Source organism: Morone saxatilis, unplaced genomic scaffold (genome assembly GCF_004916995.1).
Source record: "Morone saxatilis isolate NCDOM2014 unplaced genomic scaffold, NCSU_SB_2.0 Contig0, whole genome shotgun sequence".
Taxonomy (NCBI): Eukaryota; Metazoa; Chordata; class Actinopteri; family Moronidae; genus Morone; species Morone saxatilis.
In genome coordinates this window covers 3,947,063-3,969,090 of record NW_023339650.1, presented here as the reverse complement: position 1 = coordinate 3,969,090, position 22,028 = coordinate 3,947,063, and the positions used below count along the sequence as shown (strand labels likewise).

At 41.2% G+C, this 22,028-nt stretch overlaps 2 protein-coding genes across 4 annotated transcripts in view; one reads left to right on the top strand and one right to left on the bottom strand.

The window, feature by feature from the left end:
* The window catches only part of mpp7a (membrane protein, palmitoylated 7a (MAGUK p55 subfamily member 7)), a 136,836-nt gene extending 129,316 nt beyond the window's left edge, over nt 1-7,520 (bottom strand). The window contains exon 1 of the mRNA XM_035655306.1: nt 7,262-7,520. The gene's annotated coding sequence lies outside the window, so the exon portion shown is untranslated. The remainder of the gene's footprint in view (nt 1-7,261) is intronic.
* The window catches only part of waca (WW domain containing adaptor with coiled-coil a), a 27,737-nt gene continuing 7,131 nt past the window's right edge, over nt 1,423-22,028 (top strand). Inside the window, exons 1-7 of one of the 3 annotated variants that reach the window (XM_035655325.1) lie at nt 1,423-1,528; nt 1,697-1,933; nt 10,740-10,770; nt 11,600-11,792; nt 19,674-19,765; nt 20,871-20,986; nt 21,093-21,208. In XM_035655325.1, the coding sequence (XP_035511218.1) occupies nt 1,839-1,933; nt 10,740-10,770; nt 11,600-11,792; nt 19,674-19,765; nt 20,871-20,986; nt 21,093-21,208 (643 nt within the window). In that variant the 5' untranslated portion in view covers nt 1,423-1,528; nt 1,697-1,838. Of the gene's footprint in view, nt 1,604-1,696; nt 1,934-10,281; nt 10,538-10,739; nt 10,771-11,599; nt 11,793-19,673; nt 19,766-20,870; nt 20,987-21,092; nt 21,209-22,028 lie in introns of those variants that run through there. The other 2 variants (XM_035655317.1, XM_035655334.1) reach the window with 2 other exon arrangements.

The following is a 22,028-nucleotide window of genomic DNA, read 5'->3' as shown; positions in this document are numbered from 1 at the left end:
GTCAGGTAAAAGTCAATTGAAAATCTGCAGGGAAGTCTTAAAAAGAAGAAGAAGTAAAGTTGTGAGGTCTCCTGTGGGTTTAATCTAGTGGTTAAGGCGAAGATTGGCTTAATAAAGGCCTTTTTAGTTTATGGTTTCGCTAGCTTATCCAAAAGGCGATGAGATCACTCAATGAATTTAACTTCTCATTTTTAAGAGGAACATGTTATTTCTCCTTTCATTTCAGCTGGAAATTGCTGTTGTGTTCTAAGTTCTTACTGTTTTCTGTATTTGTAGCACAGTTGATTATATGGCAGATAAAAAAACTAGGTTCAGTCCATCTGCTTGTGTTTTCTTAAGCTGCAGTCTATTAAACTTTCTCTGCAACCACATTTTTAATCTTATTCTTTTCACCTGATCTGAGAAAAATATTATTAATACTTATTACTCAGTCACTTCAGTAACAACTGAATTACTTGGATACTTGACCTGCCTGTTAGCCATTACTTACATATGCACTAACGGGGGAAGATGAATTTTAAACAGAATATGGTGTACAGGGCACAGAGTCCCATTGGTTTAGATAGCTCACAATGCTATGCCCTTGTCTGCCATCAACCAGATTGAATAGTTTATATCACGTGGGCTAAGCCATCAAAGAGCGAAGATTGCATAGTTAATGGTCCTAATAGGCTGTTGTGAGGGGGTATTCACAGTTAAATTGATGTAATTGCCCTCAATGAGCGACTTGGGAATACACGGAGACTGGGCCAAGTGGACTAAAGGAGAATGAATGCCTGTCCGATGCATGCGCACACAAACATACCCGCAGGAGCTTGAGAACATGCTTTCAGGTCGAGAGACAAAAGCGTGCATTCACACACACACACACACGAACACACGGACCTCTTTTTGCCGATCAAACATTTACGTGTTGTGGAGTTTAGTCGAGAGGCAAACAAGGGGGCCAGCAGGGACGTTAACGGGCAAATGAAAATCCAGCCTCGTGGGGCCTGTCCCAAGAGGGAGGTGGCAGGAGACACAGCGACAAGTGTACAGAGCTACAGCTGACACTACTTGAGACGCCCACACACACAAAGGGGGAATTTAGGCCGTGAAAACCAGTGTTGCTGTCTGGAAAGAGTCTCTGCCAACTGACCCCACCCACCGTCACAAAGAACCCCGCGTGCCACTCCCCTGTTTCTTCCCCCTGTCTCCTGCCAGTCATCAAATCAATGCTTGTTCTGCAGCAAGGTCAATGGTGGAATAGATATCTTGAGTGGCACCTGGAAATGAAACATGGTTTAATTGTGCCATCATCGGCTGAGTAAATGTGGGTAAATGACATTACGTTTACAAGGAGAACATGACCAGAGAGGCAAGCAACACTGGACCATCTGTGCTCTCTCTCTTTATTGCGTTTGATATCAATCATTATGTGACTGCAGCTAGGAAGCCAAGAGGAGTCATGTACTGAAAGTAGGATCCCTTACGAGGAGGCAATCCCTGAGCGCAAAGCAGTAGAGGACAGGAGCAGACCGCTTATATGGTTCAAACTTACTTTTAATATGACCTTATCCTCTAGAACATGTGACTGCTCTTCTAAAGAATTGCAATGTTTGTGGTAGGGTGCTTGGACAAAAGGCAACTTGTACATCACCAATGTTTTGTTTTTTTTTGTTGGTGATTTCTGTGATTTGATTTTGCTCATTTCCAGGTCTGCCTCCGAAGAACAGGAGGAACTGAAGTACACGTGAGAGGAAAAACAGCTGTAGAGCCAGAACACTGTCACATCTGACTCTGTGAATTAAAGAGTTCATTTTGACCAGTTTGACGACAGGGAATACAGTAACAAGGTGATGTACAGGGGCTCCAACCAGGACTCTGACTCCGGGGACAACAAAGACGCAGTCGGGACAGGAGAAGCGTCAAGTGGGAGAGGAGCAAGAGGGAGGTAGGGCATCAGAGAGGCAGCGACTGCGTGTAGAGCCGGCATATTTTCACATCTAACTCGGTTGCGAATGGTTGGAACCATGGAGTGTGTTTTCCGATGACTCAGCAAGGTCTTTGTTCGGTCAAACAGAGAAACTTGTTTGCATTTTGCTGTTTAATGAAGGAAATAGGCGTTACAACATTTGCTTGATATTATTTGAGTTTATTGTGTGGCGCAGCAAACACACCACACGTACGTGCAAATATAGCAGCAATCGCCGGCTGTTGGTCTGGCCGTGGCTGGTTGGAAAATATTAACACATCGCACAAGCCTAGTTTGTGACAGAAACAGTTGCGTTCATCTATAAGCTAAGTCGCTCTCAGCAACAAGCAAGGAGCAGATGGTGGTGATATCGGCGTGAAACGTGTGCGTTCTCATTACGCTTAGATGAATTACAGTGTCTTGTGTCGCGTGGTCAAGTTACTGTCGCTGTCATCTTTAGAAATCAAGACAACGAAGGAAAACATGTCACAGGACCGGTGTATGGTAACCAAGCTCCCCAGGCACTCCAAATATCAACACAAGCTACATGAATATTCCAACCTCATGGTCCATTAATATAGCATCGTGACATAGATCCTCTAATGCTGATGGTGCTAACTTGGAGCTGTGAGGTCAAGTGGCAAATATGGCAAGTAATACCCTGTCCGGTGCCCTCTCTTCAAATCTACTGCACTTGTTTACATACTTGACATTGATTCAGTCCTTACGTCCATTTTCCATCAGCATGCAATACTAACATAAACTACAACTACACAACTCCTTTGCGGTTGCTGTGATTTACTGGACGGAGCCACAGTACACACTTTGGCCTATTTTGGTTCTGTTCACTCCAACTATGTTGAATTATTCACAGGGCTGCCATAAGGGGAATAGGCATAGTAATGCTAGGCAGGGGCCATGCATGGAAAACCCTCATAAATAAAACAACATCTGACAAATAAGCTTGACGTCAGTCAAGTGAGCCCACTGCCTCGCTATGTAAGGCTATATCCTTCACTGACGACTGACAAATTGGTTACAAGCTGTTACAGACTGCACGCCTCCACGTGATGGTGCAGCAGTTCCTTTTCAAACAATGTTTTAGCTTTAAATAATGGACTTACAAAACCCCACAAACATCGAATCTGCAAGATTATGATGGAGGTATTTTGTGTATACAGTATTCCCACAGCTATAGCTTGTGGTAAGTTCCTGTTAGCCCAAGGCTTTATGCTGACCATGGAGTCAGGCTACAGATGTAGCTGAATAAGAAGACCACTGTACTTTGCAACTGGAGCTTTGCACCTCTTAATAGTGCAAGTCTTAAAACAGGAATGAAATAGCATCCCAAAACAAAACCCTGCACTGCAACCCCTCATGTCTAGACCTATATACAGTAACATATTATAACTTAACCTTCTCCCTGAGGGTCTGGGGTCTTGTTTTCCCACACCCAGTACATTTATTAATGCTACCGCCGTTCACTCAGCCTCTGTGCTTTCTCCATCAAAAGACAGTGTGCAGTGAGTGAGGAGGGCAGCATGCCTGCGCGGTGAGCACAGCCCTGGAGCTGGAATATACTGAAGCCAACGCAGGTGTCTGATGGCTGGCATCTGCTGGGTGGGCTCATTCCTGCACAGCACCGCAGAGACTTTGGGGGTGCTGAGAGACACCCTACACCTCTGTAAGGCAGGCAGGGGCAAAACAACACAGCATCACTACTGGTGGTGGTGGTCAACTGCGACCCTGCCAGACCCCTGCCAAGTACAGCTCTTTAATCTCTCCGTCTGCGATCAGCAGAGCGGCAGGAGGCTCAAAACTCCATTGGAGATTAGTGATACCATGGAGTAAGATGGTGATTATGCATGCACAACACGATGGGTGGATAAATAGATGGACGAATGGAATGAGGGGGAAATAGGTGGTTGGATGAGTGAGTGAAAGAATGAATGAAAGAACAGAGATGAATGGAAGCTATGTCCGTGGATGTAGGGATGGTTAGAGTGACTGCTCAATATCACACAACCATAATTCAGTGAGTGATAGACCAAGGAGGACTGAATAAAGCTTTAACTCCTCCACTGACAGCAGATTCCTCTCGTTCCTGGAAGATTGCTTTCATAATCTTATCACTTTTTAGTCGTCAGTTGCACAACAAGGCCTGCAACACTCTGCACAAGTGTAATCATGGAAAGATATGACATTTAAGACCTCAGACAAATATACATATGCAGAGTATTAAAATGTTTTCATCAGTCTGGTTACAGACTGGATTAATCTACTGCAGCAACATGCTTGTATTCATATTTCATTTGATGCCAAGTTTAGCAATGGCTGGTAATAAAGTAGGTTCACCTCAAAATGTCAGGAGGCAGCGCTCAGAGAGCTGAGCTGAGAAACCACTCAACGCCTGATGAAGAGGCAGAGAAGTACAAGCTAACGCTGCTGAAACACAGTCGCCATTCAGGGAAGCCAAAACTATCTGACACGCTCTCTTTACATTCTTTGGCAGCGTCTGTCATTTGCTTCACCTCAGCACCAGAATGACAGCATTCTCTCTGGATCAAAAATGGAATTCTGTATTCAAGGAAGTCACGTTGGTTTACATGCACACGACTTTCCCCCTCTCCTTCCAAATATAACCTATCATGTAAAGAGCTTATTCCTTTTGTGTATTCCAAATTAGACCTTATTCCGAACGGAGCAATTTCCGATTCAGACGCGGGATGATGCTGAGATTATTCAGGCTTTAGCAGCGTCCTTTGGATATGTAGACAGCACTATCGGAATATGCGTCTCATTTGGGGGTTCAACCACATTTTGCGTCACACACCCTCTCGCCTGTTTCCAATCCAACAGTTTGCAAGGCTAAGACAGAGATGCATGCACTAAAGAAAAGCCCACATTAGTGATCAGAAGGAGAAACACAGCTACTTTTAAACAGTACGAAAGCGCAAAGATCGCGACACCGACCTTTTCAAGAAGGTGGTCGAAGGAATGAAAGCGGCAGGCTGTGTTTGCACGGTCGAACGCGTCCGCCACCGGTGATTTGAGTGAGCTGATAGCGATCCAAACTAATGCTTGGATTAAGAGTCTTAAACGACTGTATCCTACCCACCCTTAAGCCCCAAGAAAATAGCCCTGCTGCTGACAAGCAGTTGTGGAAGCCAACTCTGGGCTTTGTCCCCGGCCATGAACAGCGCAATGGGCTGCTGACAGGTTTCTCATCAACCCAAGCCGGGCTGGTTGCAACGACAGGAAGCATTTGTCTCAATCAGCAGGTTGCTCGGATGAATTCTGGGAGTTGAGTCTTGCACGCATAGCATTCTTAGTTCCCACACCTCCCTCCGGAGACACCTGTTCAGACAACCAACAGAGGGCAAAGGCTGCTACGCTGGGTCTCGTCTGAGCCGCTGCATCCGACCCCGCCCTGACCTCGGCTGCCTCCGTACACACTGTGGGCGCAAACATCGAGAAACAAGTATCTGTTTTCATGTCACAGGCACTCACACAACCAGGTGGCAAACCTCTGCTGCTCTTCCCTCCAAGGATGCCATCAGTCCCTTTATTACAGAGTCTGTGAGCCCGTTCACCACAGCACAATGAGGCCGTCACACACTTGTCACGATGTTAAGCTGCTGACCTCATAAACAGTACAAGCCAGAGCAACTAAAATACTTATCATCAAAGTCTCCTGAGAAACTAAAGGACTCCCACTTTTTCTAGGCAAGATTTAAAAGAGGAACTAGGCTATTCCCAGTGAGAGCACTGGGGGGCTGGCCAAAACTGCACACTAACCATTGAGGTTTCTGAGTTTACACGAAGAAATGTCGGCTCTCTAGAGATCCCCCTCTGTGGCATTCAAATACAATGGGAAGAAGGTCACCCTCTTACTGTCTCTTTTTCTCACAGCCAGCCCACCGTAGAGTGATGAGGAGACCCACGAGAAACAACATTAACTGAAACTGTACCTGGCAAGCAAGCAGTGAGGTTTCAAATGTTGAAGGTCTATGCTGTACAATAAACGCAGCTCTGCTGCTTCTCAGGTGATTCACTTTACCTGTAAAGATGCTCCTCTAACCTATTTACACAAGCAGTTTTACATCTGAATGAAGTGTTTTTTCCAGCGCCTAGACAACTACTGCGCTTCTGCTGAATGACCGCCATGTGTGCATTCAAGAAGTATGCAGACTCTGTTAAGGGGAACAAATGACTCACTGGAATGCAAAATGATGGCATTTCCATTTTCAAGAAATTACTACTGACATCTTGGATCTCACTGATTTTTTACCACATCAAGAAACATATGGTATTATGGCTTTTGAGGGGGGGCTATGAGGCATTTTTGTGTACCCACTGTATCCTGTGACAAGAGCTCATTCATATCATGGCAGACCCTCAAGCAATAATGGTTAAGAAAGAACAGTGCAAGACAAAAACAACCCGTGTCATTATAACATTATAACACATTTAGAGTATGCAGAACAAATGGCTGAGCTGGGATGTAATGGCAGCTGGCCAAGTGCTGAGTCTCCCGGTGGGCTGCCAGCTCAGAGGCTTGGCGCTATCAGCCAGTGACAAGCTCCGTGTCACCGCACTTGACTTCGCCGGGGCACAAGGGCTCTGTATTCCCTCCGGCCAGGCTACTTCCTGGAGAGTAGGGACTCCGTTTAGGGCGGGCGTGTGTGTGTGTGTGTGTTACGTGGAAGTTGAGGGCTGTGTCACGAGGAAATGTTGCCATTATGTTTTGTGAATATGTTAGCATACACTGTTATTTACTTCTGCTCGAGCTCTTGCGCTGGTGCCATTGCTGCCGCAGCGTGTCATAGTGAAACTCTGTTAGCTCTGCACTGAAGCTACACTCACTCTCCCACCGAAACATTCCACAGGAGAGGATGTCAGGTGAAAGTGCACTGAAACCAACAGCACCATACAGTCAGACGAGTGGGGAGTTACACGTTTGGGTGTGCAGGAATTCTTAGAGGGAGCGTGGGGTTGGTTGTTCTGTTAAGTAAAAACAGTTTGAGCAATGGTTAAAGGTTACTTTTATATCATGCACCCAGCTAAAGGTTAGCAACAGTTCGTTGTTAGGTTAGGAGTACCACACAAACCGAGTCCGGTAATACTGCTCTGTCATTAGGTGAGTAGTTGCGTTACAGCTGGAGCTTCTGTATTCCCCCTCAAAGCTTTAACTATATTTTAGGGTATTTTTATTTCGATAATTCCCACTCGAACTGCAATTTTTGTTTTCATCGGCTTGACTTGTGAAGATAAGTTTTTAGCGAGATACAATATGTTGGTACTCACTTAGCATCGGGGGTCGGAGTTGAATGGTTTCTTGCTGGTCACAGTGTACTCCAGTGGTTGCTTCGAAAACAAAACTTTTCACTTGTTTTTAATATTTTCCACTTTAGAAACCGAGATTTGCTCCTCCGAATCTCCTTAAATCATCCCCGCTCTCAGTGGCTGTCCACTGAACACAACCTTTCAAAATGTTACGCCTCGGCTGTGCCACTCTCCAAGACACACAGAGCGGTCTGTCAAGGCGCTGACTTGGAAGCGGTTTGTTTGTTTAGACTCTACGTTAGCGGGTGGATGTGTGACGGCACCGAGCTGTTCTGAGATCTGCGACGTGCAGGGCTTTCGCACAGAGTCCGCCCAGTCTGCTCGTTCATTGGTCAGTGTTACCAATAAGGCGCGGTCAGGGGTTCAGTTCTGTATTTTTATTGGCTTGTGGTATTGTCAATAATCAGCCCACTCCTCCGTCGTAAATTCGCCTCTCCGCCGACAGGAGAAAACAAAACAACCGCACTTAGACAGCATGAGAAATAGTAACAGACAGAAATAAACATTTATAAGAAACAAAACAAAACGGGAGACGATTGTGAATCGCCGTTTTATTGCAAAGGGAAGGTTATTTCGGTTAAATCATTACCATCAGTGAGGCCAGTGAATTCTAACATAAATTGTATCTGTGTCAAATTAATATCCTATTAACTGTATACCTGTTGGGCCACACAGCCCCTAATATCAGACTCAACTCACTGCACTTGCACTTCTGTTGGCTTATATTAAGCTTTGGCTGTCTACAAATCTGTTCCCCAATTGTAAAATAATTTACATCTGCAAATCATTTATGCCAAATATCTTGGCTTGTTTTTTTATTTTATTTATTTATTTTTTTTTTATTTTTTATTTTTTTGCTTTGCATTTTTCCAATGCACCCTCACACTTCATATAATTTTATGTTTATTAAGATGTGTCAGTTTTTATACCCCGGTATAGAGATAAACAATATTTTATACAGCTGTATTTTTGTAAATAGTTGTAATAGGCTTATCCTTAACATGACTATATATTTTTTTAATTTAATTTGTTTAATTTAGGAGTGGGCAATTAATGTAAGTGGGAATCACTTGGGTGAGTTGTGTGGCTTTAATGCCAGAGATATAAAAGTGGTTTGATACCTCCCCCTACAGGTCACGTTAAGACAGAAAGCAACAAGTAGTCAAAGACCAGAAAAGGCACTTTGTGAAAGACTGCTAAAAGATTCTTCTAAAAAAGAAATAAAAGGTGTCATAAAATCGATAGAATCAATAGATTAGTAGTTAGACCAGTGTTCTCTAAAATCACAATCAACTGTGTGTACTCCTACTGACCAATGATCCTGGGAAATCCCACATGCACGGACTCTTTATTTTTTATTTTTTATTAAATGCACCAAACTAATTATTTTACACCTGAAAACACAAGGCATTTTACCTTTTTGTAAGAGTGAGCATACAAATTCACAAAACACTGTGTGTCTGTATGTGTGTGTGTGTCTGTGTGTGTGTGTGTGTGTGTAGGTGTGTGTGCCTGTCTGTGTGTGAACAAGTTCCAGAAATGTGCTAACAATAGCAGCACCCCCTTTTGTGCCCCCTTGTCCCCACATTAAAGTGTGCTGTGTGCCAAAACGCTGAACCGCAGCTTCTTTTGTCCTAAGCCTGGGATATGATGTGGGATATATTGTCTGGGAACAATGGAGCCGAGCAGCCCTCCTCTGACAGCTACTCACTCTGAAGCATTAATACAACCTGGTCAAAGCCACAAAATGTAAAGAGAGTGCTCTGCATGCAAACACTGTTTTATTTCAAAGGCCTTAGTGTGGACTTGCAAATGATCATTATACTACGAGCATGTGTATTTCTACTGCTTATTCTCAGATATACTTTATATTATATTGGTGTATTATAATATAACTGTTGTCTTTAACCACAATGCAGTGTGCAGAACTTTTTTCTGTCAAAACGTGAATATTAAAATGAAAATGTATAAATAAATTATTTTATAAATTTTGCATTTTATATTGCTTTTTTAATATATTTGTAGGTTGTTCTCTTTACTTATTGTGTTGTTACTGTGTGTAATGGTGCTGCTACACTGCAATTTCCCAGCTTGGGATCGAATAAGTATTCTATCCTATCTTATCTATCTATCTATCTATCTAAATACAACAGTTATTTATAATGTGAAACGTGCAATTGTGCCCTAATGAATGTAGCTGCAGTAATCATGTTATCGTTTTGGTTGATCCTATCTAGTTCAAAAGTTATTACAGCTTAGATTAAAACCCCACATGGGTGTATAGGGATTTATTGTTATTGTGATATCTTGATAAACCCTGCCTGCGATGTCACAGAATAACCACTAGATGTCAGGAGAAAACAAATCACTGCTCACTATAAGTCTGTAAGGTCTTATAAAACAGGATATCTACAGCCCTTAATGCTAATGGACTACCTGTATAAAATATGCTAATGGTTGAGAAAGGTAGAAAATTACTATTTATTTACAGCACGGAAAAAAGTTTTAAAGTTTTTAAAGACTGCTCGACTCTAGCCAGTGTGTGTCCCGGATGTTGCCATCGGAAGGAGGAGGTGGAGAATGGTGGGGGGGGATTGCAGGCAAGGTTGCCAGATCTGTAGAATAACCCCACTAGTCAAACGTGTTTGATTGGTATTTCCCAAATACTCAATCTCGCAGAGGCACCTTTAGCAAAATTAAACTCATGACACCTGAGCGTGGTTTTTTTATATTTAATTCCTCCTAAATGTGTATGTTCCAAAAGCACTGCGTATTTAAATGTGCTTTATATATATTAGTCTAAGTAGTAGTTAACTAAAATTAAAAAAAAATCCATATATTTATGAAGTTAAACCAGCAAACAACAGCACATCACGTTGGTAACATGACATAATGATTACATGGCACTGTCCACAGGTACCGTTGATATGAAGGCTTCCCCCCCACTGCTGAATATCTGGCAACCGTGCGCGCAGCTCCAGCGCTACGTTGTCTCTCGGCAGACGGAGTCGCGGCTGTGTGTGAGTGGGAGATGGACTGAGTGAGGGCGCTCTTCGACCAGTGCTGCCGATAGCATTGAAATACCCACAAGCTAGGCTGAAATAATTGACGATTTCAGGTCGCTGAATCAACAAGAAAAACATAGTACCGTTATCAGTCTTTCACATCCCACTCCAAACACACTAACACGGCATTGATGGTAATGTATGCAAGGAAACAACCGAGACTCGGCGATGGGTAAACAGCTTTTTAACGTTACTTATTCAGATTTTCCTTTTCCTCGTAACGTTAGCTACGCTTTGACAATCCGCCATTTTTATTGAAACCAAAATAAGTGTCTGGAAACTTGCAGGTTCAGCTGTTGCAACACTTGCAACTCTCTCTCTCAACGTTGACATTTGAAGCTTAATATTAACAACTGTTTTCTTTCTATTTGCAGGTGCGACCGAAGAGATTCTCAGCCCTATCAGGTACTTGTTAGCTAACCGTAGCCTGCTAGCTTGCTAGCAGCAAATAAGATTAAAATGGACACTCTAGTTCAGGCTTCTGCTGAGCACAACAGGCCCCAGTCAGTGCGGAAAATAAAGTGAAAAGTAAATGATTTTGTTTGAAATTGCAGCCTGAGCACTGCAAATATTTGCTAACGTATATATAGTCAGGTAAAGAAAACACAGACGGGATGTATTCGTCGAATTGAGCTGTTCTATAAAAGGTACAGGCGAGTTTTATTACAGCTCAGAGCTAATGGTAGCCTGTTACTGTTAGCTATCTTGCTAGCCAGTCCGATTAGGGCCTGACCGCAGTCTGTCATTTTAATGATACAGCTAGCTAAGCTCTCGAAACATCAAAGTGTTCTAATTATATACTGCCAAGCAATGCATTAACAATTAAATTCTAAATACAGTCAATAAGCCAAACCGATGGCTGGTAATAGTTGGTCTCATAAAATGTTGTTTACTTCGTCATTATCACAAATGATACATCTGTCATTATACATAAACACATCGTTACCAAGTGAGAAACTAGTCAACAGCCATACTAGCATAGCTAATATGGCTACTTAGTAATGTAGCACTGGAAAGAACTGACAGAGATAGAGCTGCTTTCAAATAATACATAATTGGCTGCATGAATGGAGATTAGCTCTGCAAATGAATTCCTGTTATACTCAAACTTTGATGCTGTAGTATGCTGACACTGCAGTGCTTGGAACAGCCTAACATCGTGTTTGAGAGACCTACTGATGACTGTACGCACAAGATAATAGGTTGCAGTGAGGTTTTTGATTTGTGTCCACAGACTCTCAAATACTCATCTAAGAGCCATCCAGGAGGTGACCACCGACATGAAAAGATGCGAGACTCCTCAGATGTCACCCCTCCTTGTAAAATGCTCAGGAGGTCTGACAGCCCTGAAAACAAACACATGGACAGCACAGGGCACAGCAGAGCAAAGGCTGTCCACACACACCGGGCCAGAGACAGGGATGGAGGTGAGAGGCCGTGGTTAATGAGAATAAAATGGGTTTAGAGCACAGATATTTTACTTTTATTGCTAATGTCACACAATCCAGTAACATTCAACACTAAAATTCAGCAGCTTGGTACTCTGCAGGCAGTACAGCTTGCTTTAGGCTTATTTATGTCAGGAAGTAGAAAGTATTGTGGCTGTTGTAGTTTTCAACAAGACATGCCTAAAATATATGAACTTACAAAAGTAAGTAGCAACCGACCAACTTTCTATTTAATCAAGAAGCGTATTATTTTTACCAATCGGGTAAACCTCAGCTGATTGAACAGTCATTGCTGTTTCTATAACAGTAACCACAAATCTAGATGTTGTGCAAATATATTTGAATTCTAATAGACACCAAGCATTCGTGTGTTGAACGGAATATGTTGTCGGGGGGAATAAGTGTCTTTGCTTTGTTTAGGGTGTCACTAACATTATATCAAAAGTACATTTTCCCCAGGTTTGAAAAGGGAATCTTTAGGGATGGAAAGTGGAAATTCGTATATAGGGGGGTCGATTTAAATGTTGTTGTAGATTTAAGTCTTGCAATATTTTCTTATTTCAAGAGAAATGAAAGGAAACACACATTTCTCCATTTCTCAAAAATGTATTAAAAAGCATTTTGATCCATGCATGTGGTATAATTTTGGTGTATGAAAAAGCATTATTGCAACATGGAGCATTGCATAAGAGCATTGTGTTGAGCTGCCAGAGTTGAGTTTGCAAACATAATGTTTTGTGTAGCCGGTTTTTCAAAGTGAAACATTTGGAAGACTGAAGTTGATCTGCAGCAGTCGCTGCTCTGTGTGCAATATTTATCTACTACGAACCAGCAGCACATACAGTTTTACAAGGTTTCCCTCACTGACGGAGAGGACTGGTTGAGATGTTGCCAGTGGGGTGGGTTCATTTGTAGATGGTGAGTTGAAACTATGACCCTGATGACCACAAATAGTCACTGGAATTTGTGTACAGATTCTGCGAGACAGTGTTGCATTTTATTTTGAGATATTTGAGATTGAACTGGTATCGCAGGCTTTAGACACGGACAGTTGAAAAACAGTTCCAAAGTAAGAGGTTAAATTATTTCAGCTGTCTTCTGCTATCATAGACAATAGCCATTTACCCTGGAACTCATTGCTTTTTGTTGTAAATGGCATCAAACTGAGTTTTTTTTATGTCTGCTTGGTGTGTAATAACCTTGCAGGTCATTTCGATTTAGATAGCAAAGTGGTCTTTTACAGAATTTTAACACATGATGAATATAAATAATGGACAGATGCTGATGAAAAGAAGAATATAGGTGGAAGCAGTGCTGATACGATGATAAATGTATGTAGCAAAACACAGAACACATTGGATGACTGTTAACCTACAGAAAGATGTACCGTCATCTCCCAAGATTAACCAGCTGGTTACAAAGCTGTGCTGAGTCAAAACTGTGAACAGATGACTCACTGATTCAGATCAGTATTAACGTTCTTATTTGCAACTTGTAAAATAAAAGGAAGTAGATATTAGATTTGAAATAATGGGATGGCAACTTAAAGCTGCACTAATCAGCACCTTTCTATGTACAATAGGTCAAATGACTATCTGTAATGTGAAAGGTGGTGCTTGTAGTGACAAACCTACTGAGAATAATTGCCCAACTCTGCCATCCTGCTTAGCTCTGCAGTGGTTTTGCATCTTCCAGCTCACTGTTTTGGTTTTCTGGCCAAACTTTACCATTTGGATTCAGTCTCACCTCTGTCATAAGCCTTGTTTCCAGACACAGCAAGCAGCTGTTCTCACCAGCCACGCTCTGATGAACCCACTGTGTACTACCTGCTCAGCACCAAACAGCAGACAGCTGCGACTAGCATTTAACACCTGTAGACCCAGCTAATATTTTTCAAGAGTTGATAAAAAAAAAACCTAGGCATTGGAACTTTAAGTCATTTTCACATTCGAGCATTTGGTTAAAAAAAAAAACCTAGGCATGTAAAACTAGGGTCTTGCATGAAATGAACACCCAAGTGAAAATGTTGGTGTTTCTGCACTGCACAGAGACTGTAGGGATTAGCTGACCGTTATTTGGCTGGTTTAAAAAAAAAAAGCAGCGGCTGGTTTACTTTTTCCATCTGCAGCCTTCTTGGCCCGTAGGCTATAGCTAATATATCTCCAGTTACCCGTTGTGTCACGGGCCAGCTAATCTTTGCCATGGTAGCATCACAATGGTGTTTGGAAACACCGCAAACGTTAACAAATGAAGCGATTGAAGATTTGCTGTTTTTGCCTTTACTCAATTCAAGTTTGCTATTGCATAGCTTCCACTGCACGTTCGTTGAGTCTACTGGTCACCCTTCTGTCTGCAGCTGTGCATGTGCAGACCTAATGTGAGTACTTACAATGCTGAACGAATACCGATGTCCAGAGGAGTACTCACGCCCATCCCTAGTGAAAACCAAAACAGAGCTGAAAGGAGAGTAAATAAATCAATTTACATTTATCCAGTGGCCAGAAACTCGACTCCAAATGAATGTTAACATTGTTCTGTGTCTGCTAGACGTGTAAACAAGCATAGCAGGTTCATTATAAAAATCGCAAAATCATGTGTCAGTGTGTGGGATGTTGAGCTTATTGAGGAGTTTAGTCATATTGCAGCTTGAAACGATTTAGCTCATCACTTCATGTCAACCGATGGTGCTCACCTCATAGTTGTAGCTACAAGTTGTAAACATTATAGGCTAACGCCCAAAAAGAAAATATATGGTTTCTCAGATGAAAGGTGGCTTCAGATCTTAACCGAGTCTGTGTAATTTTAGTTATTTATAACTTAACTTACTTGCAAATGTTGACAGCTAAACCAAATTATGTTTGATGTGGGAATTGAAAGTGTTTATTAAATGCTATCGGATCACAGGCACAGTCTAAGCTGGGAGCATACTAGCAGGCTCAACAGGGGAGATGCACAAGTTGGTACGATGATCAGCGAGGGAAAACGATGTTGGGTGCTGTTTAGTAAGAGTGATTTTTCTGATCCTGCACTGGTTCTATTAATTACAGTCTCAAATTCTAGGCTTATTTGAGAAGGCTTATTGGACTGCTCTGAGTAATGTTTGTTTTCTTTAACACTTTTAGCACATAAGTTTTACATGAAAATTTAAATAATTTACAAAAAATATATTCTAATGCAGAATGCAATAACAACCATCAGCAGCATCACACAGCACAGACTAGACACACTATAGAGAATCACAGTAATCATTGAGTACTGTAGCTGGAATGTGCCAATTTTAGGAAGCAAACATAAAAAAATGGCTGCTGTATGGACACTGACAAATAGGACAGTGAAATGACAAATAGGACAGTGAAATGTTCACACTTGTAAAAATGCCACCAGTCTGCGGGCTTACATAAAAAACAATGAATGTGGACCTTTTGATGCACATCATACCTGCCAATGTGTATGTTGCCCTTTAGAGTGCTGTTTCCTGTTATTAACGGAGTTCTGCATGGTGTAAAAAGGTTCAATCAAAAGCTGTTTTGTAAAGAAAGTCTGTTTTGATTTCAGCTACAGGAAAGAGGTCTTTATTGGTTTTGATCCTATAACTGATATTTAATGCCACTGGGGAAATGTATAGTTTATTATAAACTATCTCTTGTAATTTTGCACCTGGAAAAAAACATCTGTTTTGTTGCTAATGAGCTGACTGCAAATGTAATCATATATTACTCATGATTCTGCAGCAGATGTCAGCGCTCAAAATAAAATAAAAAAAAAGCACCTGGCACTCTAAGTTACAGTGTCCGGGACAATTCTGGGGGCCAGTAGAGAAATGTATTATTACAAATGAAATTATTATTCGCAACAAATGTTGCCGCTTATTCAGACCATCGAGAACTATATTTAAATGTATTGTAATTCATCCCCATGCATGGTGCTCAGAGTAATCACTATCCACTGCATCGGGGTCTCTACCTCTCCTCTTGTGCCAGCAGACTGTAGGTGTGGCATGTGGTACACGTTTGATCTTCTGTTTCACTCTTTCTCTCTGGATCTCTGTATTAGGGTGTTCCTGTGTGTATTTCTCACTTTTTGATATACTTCAAATATATTACATTCCTGTAGTGACTTTGTCATTATTTGGCTAAATAATAATGTTCAAAGTTTGTGTGTATATACATTTCCATCGCCGTATGACCGCCTGGTATCTGGTTGACAGCGGGAGGAAAAATTTTAGCAACTGTTTCCATACATGTATGTCTAATAGTCTCAGTACTCGCATTACTGTTGTATGTAACTAATTAGTAAGTAAGGATGTTCCATTTTCCTTGAGGTCCAGTGTTATGCTAAACTTTTTGTTAGATTCAAATATATCGTTATATGTTGCAGGGTTTTACGTAGCTGTTTATTGTAGAGGTGCCCTACCTCGCCGAGATGTAGAGCACCTCAGAAAGAATGAATACATTTTTTGATTCAAATGTTCAAACTGTCATCCAGTAACCCCATTAGTGGTGAGTTACAATAGCTGGTTCCATTTTAATTTCACTGCTTGGTAAAATACCTGAACTCTTCAAGCTCACAGGATAATGATTCTCTTATGATTGAGTTTTAGCCAAGAGCAATGCAGAAAACATTCAGGTGGCAGGCTTCTCAGTTTTAGCTGGCTCTGCCTGTCACTTTCGGCAGTTAAAATGACAGACTTCACAGGCAGTAGTTGAATATCAGCTGTTGCTAATTAAAGTTCATTCTATAATGGTTAATATGGGAATTTTGGCTGCTGTCAGTTTGATGTGTTCGCTGCATGTAGCTTTCTGTACTCAGCAGGATGATTGTGAGAGATAAGACTCATCACTCAACACCACTGTGCAGTTTCGAGTGAACTGTGTGTTTTTGTAGTTAAGTAATACCAATAAAGTGGTGACTCTTTCTCGAGAAATAATGTAGCATGTCCTATCGCATCAATTTCAAAAGAATTTTCTAGTTAAACCTTTTATGCATATCATATTGGTACTTAATCAACATCAATGTAACAGTTTCATAACTGGTCTCAAATATTTTGAGGCATGCTTACCACCTCCTCAAACCAGTTTCCTTCTGGGGAAGCCTCTGTTGGATAGCGCAGAGTATATGGAGGGAGGAATGTCATTTTGAAGACTTGTGAACGTGATTTGAACAACCTTACTTTGAACATACCTGCAAAATGCTACCCTTGCTAATTAACTCCTGTCATTAAAACTCAAACACTACTTGGGTTGTATCCGACTCAGTTTTGTCAGTAAGATCATATTTGGCTGTTCAATATGAAGATTTGACTATTTTTCCTTCCACCTATCTTGACTTTTTTTTGTTTGAGTTCACTGCCACACTAAACTGATATCAGCTTACACGAGTCTAATGTTTTACCTGCAAGACTCACATTTTGCCATTCTTTGTCTTCTGTCATTAGTGCTGGGCGATGTAGTTGAAAAAACTGTGACTATAATATGTTGAATTTCAGTCGATATAGATAATAACGGGTTCATTTTACTGGTCTATTTTACATTTTTTAGAAACAGGTGAAAAAAGGTTGAGTTTACCCACTTAGTTTTGAATTTGCCCACTTAAGTTATCAAGACAAATAGGTAATATTTTAATTTGAATGTTTTATCATACGGTATAAAGTACCTCTCCATTGTGCATTGTCTGTGGTTTGCTTCTTGCGATGTAACCAATGTAGAGATAGAGAAAGTAAAAGTGTCCGTCCTGCTCATAGTTCAGTTATAAACGGTCTGTTCTGCCGGGCAGCTGACAGCGCTGTCAGCCAGAGAGTCAGTCACAGTGGATGGTACTGGAGGAGGATGTACCATCGTCTGGTTGAAAAGTGCTTTAGCCGACTTCACTGACAGTCATCACTGAAGCAGAGTGCCGCAGAGTGCCCCAGAGCAGCCAACAGACTGGAGTCGCACTGCCCTCTGTTTCTATCGCCCGTTTCCGCTTTTATTACAGTTAGTTTTGTGGTTTGTGGTCATTGTGACTCTCACTTTGTAAAGATTCCAGCTAGCTATGCTGTTGCTCTTGCATTGCTTTGTGGACAGTGACGCAGATTAAAAAACAAAAGTGCATTGATTTGACTGACAAAATGCGAGTCGACTCGTGATCTTCTTGACTGATGACTGGAATCGTCATCTTTCTGTTTGGGTAGCCCTAAACACCACTACATAAGGAAACTCAAGTTCAAAACATCCTGAATATTACTTTAAAAACAAGGATTAATGAAGCAGGTGTGAGAGCTTGTAGGCATCAGTGTGTGTGTGGGAGGGGGGGGGTTCAACACCCACTCTACAGTGTATTGACAATATGAGTAAAGTGCATGTCCTTGGTATTAAGTGTTACATAGAGCACAGTGTATCTAATGTGACATCCTAAAGCAGCAGATGAAAATAACGAAGGTCATTAGGATTAAATGTAACAAAGAAGTGACTGGATTAATTGTGATTCATCCAAAGCACACAATACTATCTGAGCAGTGACTCTCACAGTTTGGAAACATGCCTTAAGGAAACACTGTTTGGAGCTGTAACAGCTACTGAATTCCCAGATGTTAGATTGTGCTGTTCTGAACAAGGTTTTGGATGGTGAGAACAAGTAATCAAAGTTATCAGTGCCTTCCATCAGTGCACAGTAGTGGGAATCATTATGTACCTGGGGTAAAGGTTTTGTTATTAATGTGATGTTGATCTGATTTTTGGTAGTGTGGGACAGACTCTTGAAGCTTAAAAAATAGAAAAGAAACTGAATTTTAATTTTAACTATCAGCTTCAGTTATGTTTTTATATCTGTTATCTAGTATTTTTATTTCAACAAAATTGCAAAACAGTTTCTCCAACTGTGATACCAGTCAGCTTTTATCGCCTGTATGTTGTTTCTCATTGTCTAGCTGCAGGAATATGAAATTCTAATACCAAGCCACAGTTTACAAGCTAAAGCATTTATTTACCCCTGTTGGACCTGCCACTGATTGTTGCAGGTGGTTGTGTATGTACAGACTGCCATAGATGGCTGCGTATGGTGCTCAGTGTATCTCTCCTCACCTTCTGTTGTATGTAAGAAAACCTTGTCACCGGAGGCTTTTATTTCAAGCTTGCCTTCCTTGTCGTGGTTTGCCTCACTGACATATAATTATACCACCAAAGCAATCTAAAAAATGTTACAAATGTCCAAATATCCTGAAGTGCTAACACTTGTAGCATCTAATAATAGTAGAGGTGAGAAGATGGGATGAGCAAAAGCAAGTTCAGTCTTGCCACCTTATTGCCACACTTGTAGTAGTGTTGGCTGTGTTTTCATATCAGAATTTTAGGAAGCAGCTTAGTACTTAGTGGACAGAGAATCTTTGTTAGACAAACAGGTGTAGCAACACGTTTGAGTAACGGTGTTACATTAATGGAGTTGCCATACAGCTTGATGGTTTAGCTACAGTGAGACACAGTATACTGCGGTTTCCAGTGTAGCCGTAGAACACAGACGCAAGGGCGAATATATTGTCATCATTGCTGTCATCATTGCTGTCATCAAGACTCCACAAACAGCTGATTTAGAGCTTTGGAGAACTAAAACAGGTTGTCGCAGCCGTGTCACAAGTTGAGGGCCAAAACCAACAGCAATATTTATTATGGCTTGTGCATGTGTCTCAAAGTTAAAGCCATTTAATATTTGACCACCTTTTTTCTTTGATTTTTCTGAGGCAACAGTGAGCATTGATGTCCTCGGGTTGGTGTGTGCATTTTGTTGTAGTTCTCAGCCAGGCTTTTCAGCTATGTCTATGAATTTGGCACAATATTGTTAATGTCTGTTACTGATGGTGTCTTTCCCACTCCTTGTGTTTTGTTGCAGGGACCAGTTATTCACCACAAGAAAATTCTCACAACCACAGTTCCCTTCATAGCTCCAACTCACATTCTAACCCCAGCAAGACCTCAGACACAGTAAGTGTTACCTCTGCCTTAAAGATGGACTAAACATATTTTTTCCAGGACCGTTTCTTGGTGCTAGCTTCTGTTCTGTAGTTTCACAGCTTTGATGTTTTTGGTTTTGTTGTACTTTTTACGTAAATATGAAAAACATTCATTAAAATGTAACACACCACTGCTTTGAAAGCGAAGATAAAATCTAGGAACATTTCACTACTTCATATTGTGGAATGAAAACCCTGAAACATCATTCAGTGGCAGACGATCATTGGGCTTACATTGTTCTCTTTTCATTTCCTCTCTAATTAAAAGTTAGACTTTTTGGTTATTAATGTAGATTAAAGAACTTTTCGAGAATGATTTAAGTTTTCTGCTCATTTTGTTTCCCATCCTTTAATGTTCTGTTTTTACGTTCTTAAGCCAAAATTCATAACTCGTGTTTTTTGTTCTCCCCTTACCCTCACATGCTTAATGTTAATTGGGGAAGAAAGTAATTCCCAAGTAATGCTGTTTAGTCAGCATATGTGACAAAGAAGGCAAAGTTACATTACAGTGCTAATGTGAAACATGTTAAGAACTGCACCACCAAGAACAAAGATCTGATGCTGTGATCAAATGTGCTCTTTAACAGTGTTGAATATCATAGAGCAGAATCAGTTACATTACAGTTACAGTGTTTATGTAAAGTTATTTACAGTTTCAGTAATGTATAAACAATAATTAACTGTTTTTATTCTCTGCGTTTGCTTTACAATATTGACCTAAATTACAAAATGAAATTGGGACATTATAAGGCGATGGAGGCACAGGATTACAGTGTTAAATGGTAACAGAATGCAGGAAACAAGCAGAAATCATCAGTCACAATACAGTGGACCTTTCTTAACAGCAAACTGTTTCACTTTGGTTACCTTAACAATCTTGTCTCTGAATTCCCTCCCACTTAAAAAGCCTCTGTTAAAACAGCTCAGCTATAGCTATCTGCCATCCCCAATATCTCTCGTACATTTCACATCACATTACAAGCTCTTGCATCAGATCTCCTCAACAGAGACACACGCACACAACTAGCTTCTGTCTGGCTGGCCTCATGTTCCTAAATATTTTCTCTTTATCTCAGCCTTATGAACCTGGGGACGATTGGTCGGAGCACATCAGCTCATCTGGAAAGAAATACTATTACAACTGCAGGACAGAGGTGTCCCAGTGGGAGAAGCCCAAAGAATGGCTGGAGAGGTAACTATAATCCATTTGATAAAACACACATTATTGTAATCCGTGTCACATAACGGTTGGATATGTGGGTAACATCTGTTTGCATGCATGCTTGTATGTTTCACAGAGAACAGAGGCAAAAAGAGGCAACAAAGACTGCGGTTGTCAACAGTTTCCCCAAAGACAGGGACTATAGAAGGGAGGCCATGCAAGCATCGGCAGCCCCTGGCTTTACTGGTGCTAGTAAGTGTTACGGCACACATCCTCACCCGTCTGCTGCAAGTGATATTAATGAATGGCATGTCTATATATTTTGTTGCTTGGCTTGACTGGCCCAAAACATCAAGGATGGGTGTTTTCTATCTCTGTCACCATCTTTCTACAAATCTACTGGAAACCCTTTAGCTTAAGCATGGTTTGAATTGGTTAGTCAATGATGACTATTGTTGAGCTGACCTTTTGGCTGATGAATACTAAGGAACTGCTTACCAAAAGACTGAGACTAAATGGCTGAACCTTGCATGCTGAAGTGGTTTTAAGCAGCGTACAGTGGCTGTGCACTAAAAGTAATCTGGTAACTGATCGAACCACGTTGGTCCAAATCCATTACAGTCTTGTCCCGTGTTGACAGTCTAGAGATAAATGGTTAAATATTGAAATCAGTTTTCCGCTGATCAAATTGCTTCCTGTTCTCACTGAGATCAATTTAAGCAGAATTTTTGTGGCTCGACGGAGGACCATTGATCATGTGTGAGCACCACATTTATACCTGGTATTAAAATGCAACCTCTATACTGACACCTTATCCAGATAATAAACAATGCCATCTTACCGTTGCATTTACACCTGGTATTTTTAATGCATTATCCTCATTGAGATCAGATCTCTGTCATCCAAAGCAAAACGTGTGCTAGTAATTTGAGGTGGCGGCAAATCGTCTCTGCCTTACAACATTTTAAGGCAAGGTTGTCTGAGTTGTTGAGTTAGGGTAGACAATCTGTCTACGAGAAATTCTTGTCAATGCAGCAAATGTAATACATGAAGTTATTCCTTCCTTTGTGTA